The 6,059-nt window shown below is 50.7% G+C and overlaps 1 protein-coding gene across 1 annotated transcript; it reads left to right on the top strand.

Annotated features, from left to right (window-relative positions):
• The first annotated feature begins 854 nt into the window (after positions 1-854).
• LOC128270457 (bromodomain-containing protein DDB_G0280777-like) lies at positions 855-2,252 on the top strand. The gene has a single exon (XM_053007857.1). The coding sequence runs from the start codon at positions 855-857 to the stop codon at positions 2,250-2,252; it is 1,398 nt and encodes a 465-aa protein (XP_052863817.1).
• The last annotated feature ends 3,807 nt before the right edge of the window (positions 2,253-6,059 follow it).

Genomic DNA, 6,059 nt, shown 5'->3' with positions numbered 1-6,059 from the left:
CATTTACCTGATATCAAAACAAGGTAATGATGAATGAACAGCAAAACTGGGAAGTCCCAATCGGCAGGTACAGCCATCTTTTTAACAGTTCACATCTCAACGTATAGACCTAGTATGATAATGCGCACAATCGTCTACTGGTCTTGGAAGCTAAGGAGCATAGTATGGTGCACCACAAAGGTGTTATTAAGCAAATTACAACGGAGGCAGAACTCGACGATTTTGAGAAGCAGGCCGGCAACGAGAATGTAGTCGCACTGTACGAGAAGAAAATACGACAATGCAAACCGATTAGCCAAAGTGGAAACCAACTCGGAAGAGGCGTATGCTACGACATAGTCGACAAGTTTTTCGATAGGAAATTACTTGCAAAATTTTCATGGACGGGCCACGCTAACCGAAAAAATGAAAAGAAGATAGCATTTAAAAGTATAGAAAGACCATAGAATTATTCTACTGTTGGGTGTGGCAGTACGATAATTCATTTCAAATAAGCGACACGGAAATTTTGTTCCGAACAATTTTGAAGAGATCTAAGGAACGGAATAAGTAATTTTATTACTTTTCAGGATAGGTACGATAGATTAAGGTTCGAAATGTTTGTGAAATGATATGAAAGACGTGGAGTCGCAAATCAGCAGTGAAGCCGCTCGGACGCATTTTGATTTTGATCGTGATCGCTAGCTACCGAAAGCTTTGTTTGTTTGTCCCACTCTTACCTCCGCGACTAGTTAGAGTGCGGTATTGTATAAGCACAGTTGTTTGCACGAGCACGTTGCGGGTTGAAACCCGGCTGGCACCGCTCCCCTACTCGCTCTAATGCGAGTAGAGAGAGAGAAGAAGTGCCACTGACAATGGCCGATACGGCTACGGCCAAACGGTGCAGAATGAGCACGCGTAGCCAGGCTTTGCCGGAGCCGAATACGGACAGCAGCGAGGAGAACGGGCCGGAGGTCAAACGGAGGCCAACCGAGCAGACTGAGCCTGTTGTGACCTACTCCGAGGTGGCAGCGGAGAACGCAGCTTTGAAGCTGCAAAATGGAATGCTGCAAAAGCAAGTAAGGGACCTGGAGGAGCAGCTCCAGGTTATACGAAAGCTGCTCACCGAGCAGGATGAAAGGCAGCGCGCGCAGTGGGCCGTGCTGCACAACCATATGAAGCTGCAAGAGCAGCAATGGGAGATGGCTGTGCCTCCAAACCAGCAGCCGCAGCAACGTATCCAGCAGCAGCAGCAGCAGAACGCACAGCAGAAACCCCAACCTCAGCCACGACGACACGTGCAGCAGGTACAAAAACAGCAGCAGCAAGTACAGCAGCGACCTGAGCCTAAGCCACAATGGCAGGGGCCACAGCTGGAAACAATGCGTATGGAAGAGTTCATCAAGAGCGTAACGGCTGAGGTCACCAGCAAAATTATTGGTGAACAGCAAGCGGCCCTGCGGCAACAAAGACAGTCGCCTACGCTTGCGCAAATGGTTGCTGATGTAAATGTACCGGCCAGCTACGAATGGACGCGTGTGCCGACAAAAGCCGAGCAGCGGCAAGCACGGACGACGAAGCAGCAAAAGCAGCAACAACAACAACAACAGCAGAAACCGGCAACGACAACGCGTAGACGAATGCGCAACGACGTCGTTCGCGTAGTGCCGGCCACCGGCAAGACTTGTGAAGATGTCGCCACGGCAGTCCGAAAGGACCAAAAAGTTAATGCGGTCGTGGACAGCATTACAAAGAATGCCAGAGAGCACACGCTGGTGAAGCTCAAACCGTCGGCGGACGCGCAGGCTGTGCAGACTGCGATTAGTGAGATGGTCGGTGAAGCAGCACTGGCAACGTGCGTCATGTCAGAGATGACAACGGTGTGCATCCGCGACATCGACATGCTGGCCACACCAGAGGATGTTGCGAATGCCGTGGAGGACCGAATCCACGTGACGATCCGCGCACCAATCCTGAACAGGATGAGGAATGGACTACAAACGACACGATTCTCGGTGCCGCGCCGCAGGGTATCAGAGCTGACCGAAAGCAAGCTCCGGATTTCCTACACAAGATGTAGAGTGAAGGAACTAGGGCCGCTGCCCTTGAACCTTAAGCGCTGCTATCGTTGCCTGGAGCGTGGTCACCTCATGCAGGACTGCAAGGGACCAGATCGTGCATCACTGTGCCTCAACTGTGGCCAGTCGGAGCATAATGTGCACAGCACCAACAAAGTGCATCATCTGTCACGGCGAGCACCGAATTGGTGCTAAGGAGTGTAGCGGTATAACAGCCTCCTCTTCATAGTGCTGCAGATGAATGGGAATGGATGCAGGACAGCCCAGGAGCTGCTGACCCAGGCTGCAAGGACTTACTCCCGCTCAAATCTTACTGTCGAGGTGCTGCTAGTTTCCGAGCCGTACAAAATTCTTACCAACGGTCGGTGGGAGGCAGACACCGATGACATCTGTGCAGTGGTCGCTGTTGGTGCCAACCCTATCCAACGAGTCAGATGCAGGGCTCCCGGCCTAGTGATCGCGGACGTGGCAGGCATCACGTTTGCCAGCTGTTACGCGCCCCCCAGGTGGAGCATGAGCCAGTATAAGGCAATGCTTGACCAACTAACGGCCACGTTACGAGGCGCCCCTCGTGTCGTTGTCGGGGGTGACTTCAACGCGTGGTCGACAGCATGGGGCAGCAGGCGTGATAACCTGAAAGAACGGATGCTGTCCGCGGCACTTGAAGACATCGGCCTGGTTTTGCAGAATAATGGTAGAGAGCCCACCTATCGTGGCAGTGGTGCTGCATCGTTATCCTGGATCGACGTTACGTACGCTAGCCCATCGACCCATGTCAGTGGATGGCATGTGACATCACGCTTCAGCTCCTCCGATCATGCCGAGATCAGTTTCGTGGTTGGAGGGAATAACAGCGATTGCGGGGTGACATTGCCGAGAGTCGAAGTACTGCCAAGGTGGAAGGTGGGTCATTTCAATAAGGATGCGTTCCTCGGAGCGCTGGAAGCGGCTGATTTCGACGGTGCAACTACGGTCGCCGAGATTACACGCAGACTGACCAGCGCCTGCAGCAGGGTGATGCCTTGCGTCCGACGCAAACCAGGCAAACAGACTGGTAAACCCGTGTACTGGTGGAACCCTGAGATCGAAAGTGTAACAAGACGAATGAACATGCCTGCTCGACAGCAGAGAACTCATAGGGAACTCAGTAACTGATAGAGATAGGGAACGCAGGAACTGCTCGAGACCACGTAACTGGATAAAAGGCACAGAAAGACGAAATAAAAGATTGAACTGATTAAACACGAAATGGAGGAGTCAATTTATTACATGGCGACCGTGACAGGACAAGTGGAGTAAGTGGAGTCAAGTGGAGAAAAAAAAAAAAAAAAAAATGGTTCAGCAAACATTTTTCCGTTGGTGGTCAAACGGAGCAAAATGCAGTACAAAGACAACGACTATTAGAAGCAAAATCGGGTGCGGTAGCAAAAATTGCAGAACAGTTTTGCCAGCGAAGGTTAATGCGTGTGCGGTGTGTGTGTTCGAGGTGTGTGCGGCGTGTGCGTTTGCTCTAGGCACGGAATTTGCGAATGCGACATTATTCACTCTGGTGTTACATGCGATATCTGGCCACTGAAACGAGTTTAAGCACTATATTCAGTGCCAGCGATATAAAGACGGGGCCAGCCACCAAACCAGAGGACCGTGACCTCAAATGTGCCACAATCCGCACGCTGATTGTTCCCACCGATCGAGACGGCCAGGATGACGAACACGTGGAAACCATGCGGTCGATGAGCGACACCGAAAATGGCGGATCGCACACCCGAAGTGGAGACTGATGGCAAACGGTAACGTCGACACGCATACAACCAGCGATAGCAGCCGACAGTAACCGACAAATAACAGTAACAACGAAAGTTAAGTTCAACAATTTAATTAATAATACATTAATTATTAATAATACATAAAATACATAAAAAAAAAATTAATAATAATAATAGCAGAAAATAGGCAAAGGAGGAAAAAAAGAGGTTTAAAATGAAATTAGAATATGTCCGTATATAGCATAATAAATTCAGATTTAGAAAATTTAATTAGCATAGAAAATAATTTGAAAAAATCTTTGTATCAAAAATTCAAAATTAACACGTTGTTTGCAAAACGCTCGTATGCGTCGGAAACGCATCTAACTATAAAAACAATATTAAATCGAAAAATTAGTGAATCTAGTGAAATGGCACCCCCAACTGATCCAAAGGCAGTCCCAACTCAGGCTGTTTTTGATTTAAAAACAGCGACAGCGGTCATCAGCCACTATGATGGGTCCGCTGACAGCTTGGAGGCTTTTATAGATGCTACCAAGCTCATGGAGGAACTAACACCCCAAGATCAGCACAGGATGCTGATCCAATTTATTAGAACACGTCTAACGGGTAAAGCAAGGCTTGGCTTGCCCACAGTGCTCAACACGGTTGACGAGCTGCTGACCGATGTAAAAAAAACGCTGCGAACAAAAAGTAAGCCCAGAAAGCGTTATAGCAAAATTAAAAAGCATAAAAAATACAACTGATGTAACGGCACTAACGAACGCAGTTGAAAACCTGACAAACAAATTAAAAGGAATCTACATGGAAAAACAAATTCAAACAAACAAAAGCTCCAGAAGCATTGCCGGTGGGCACAGAAGCGAGTGCATGTCCAGGCTTCAGCAGAAGAGCGCAAACGGCTAGGACAGCAAATGAAGGAAGCAAAGCGATTGCTCACACATGCCATCCGGCGTAGGAAGAAGAACTGCCTCGAAGAGCTGGCGCGATTGCTGGATGGTAATCCATTCGGTGACTCGTTTAAGATCGCCATGAGCTGGACCCGAGGGAGCAGATTGCCACCGGAGGTCGACTCCGATGTTTTGGAAGGGTATGTCGATGAACTCTTCCCGCTTCACCCTCCGTTGGAGTGGCCTGAATCGGAGAATACAGAGAACACGCTACGCCCGGTGACGCAAATGGAGTTGCAGCGCATCGCCATCTGCATGAGCCCGAAGAAAGCACCAGGCTGTGATGGCATCCCAAACGTGGCAATCCGCGCCGCACTACTGGAATACGGACCGACGTTCCAGCGCCTACTGCAATCCTGCATGGATGACCGGACCTTCCCGGATGAATGGAAGCTGCAGAGACTGGTGCTAATCCCGAAACCGGGAAAGCCACCAGGGCAGGCCTCCTCCAACCGGCCGCTCTGCTTGCTTAACGGTGTCGCCAAGGTGTTCGAGCGGGTGATCCTTGATCGCCTTAACGAGCACCTTGAGGAAGGACCAGACGGCCCACTATTGTCGGATCGGCAGTATGGTTTCCGACGCGGTCGCTCGGCGATGGATGCCATCCAACTAGCAATGGACGATGCTAAGGCAGCCCTCCAGCCAGACCGCACTGGGACTGCCAGATATCGATGCTGTGCTGCTGTTGCGTTGGACATCAAAAACGCGTTCAACACAGCGGGATGGTCAGCAATCGGTAGGGCGCTCGTCGGGATGCAGGTGCCGTCACAACTTGTTGACCTTATGGGCAGTTACTTCAAGCAGCGGCAGCTCCTGTACGAGACGACAACAGGAGTGAAGAGTCGCGCGGTAACGGCTGGTGTTCCGCAGGGTTCCATCCTTGGCCCGACGTTGTGGAACGTTCTGTACGACGGAGTACTGCGGTTGGCTCTCCCTAGCGGTACCAACATATACGCATACGCTGACGACATACTACTGACGAGCGTTGGATACACCCAAAGGGGAGCCATTGGGACCGCAAAGACAGCAGTCACCGTTGTGCAGAACTGGTTGGAACAGAGCGGACTCCAGCTTGCCCCCGATAAGACGGAGACTGTTGTCTTCACCAGGAAGCTGAAGGGCAGAGTGGCCAGCTACCGCATGCTTGGGAAGCAGCTGCAGGTGTCTACAACCATGCAGTACCTTGGAGTGACACTGCAACAGAGGTTGAGCTGGACACCACATGTTAAGCGCATTGCAGAGAAGGCAGACAGGCGCCTGGGAGTCCTGCGCTTTGCGATGCACAA

The sequence above is a fragment of the Anopheles cruzii genome, chromosome 3, assembly GCF_943734635.1.
Source record: "Anopheles cruzii chromosome 3, idAnoCruzAS_RS32_06, whole genome shotgun sequence".
NCBI classification, from domain to species: domain Eukaryota; kingdom Metazoa; phylum Arthropoda; class Insecta; order Diptera; family Culicidae; genus Anopheles; species Anopheles cruzii.
Note: the sequence above shows the minus strand (reverse complement) of the source record. Positions and strands in the feature narration are given on the sequence as shown.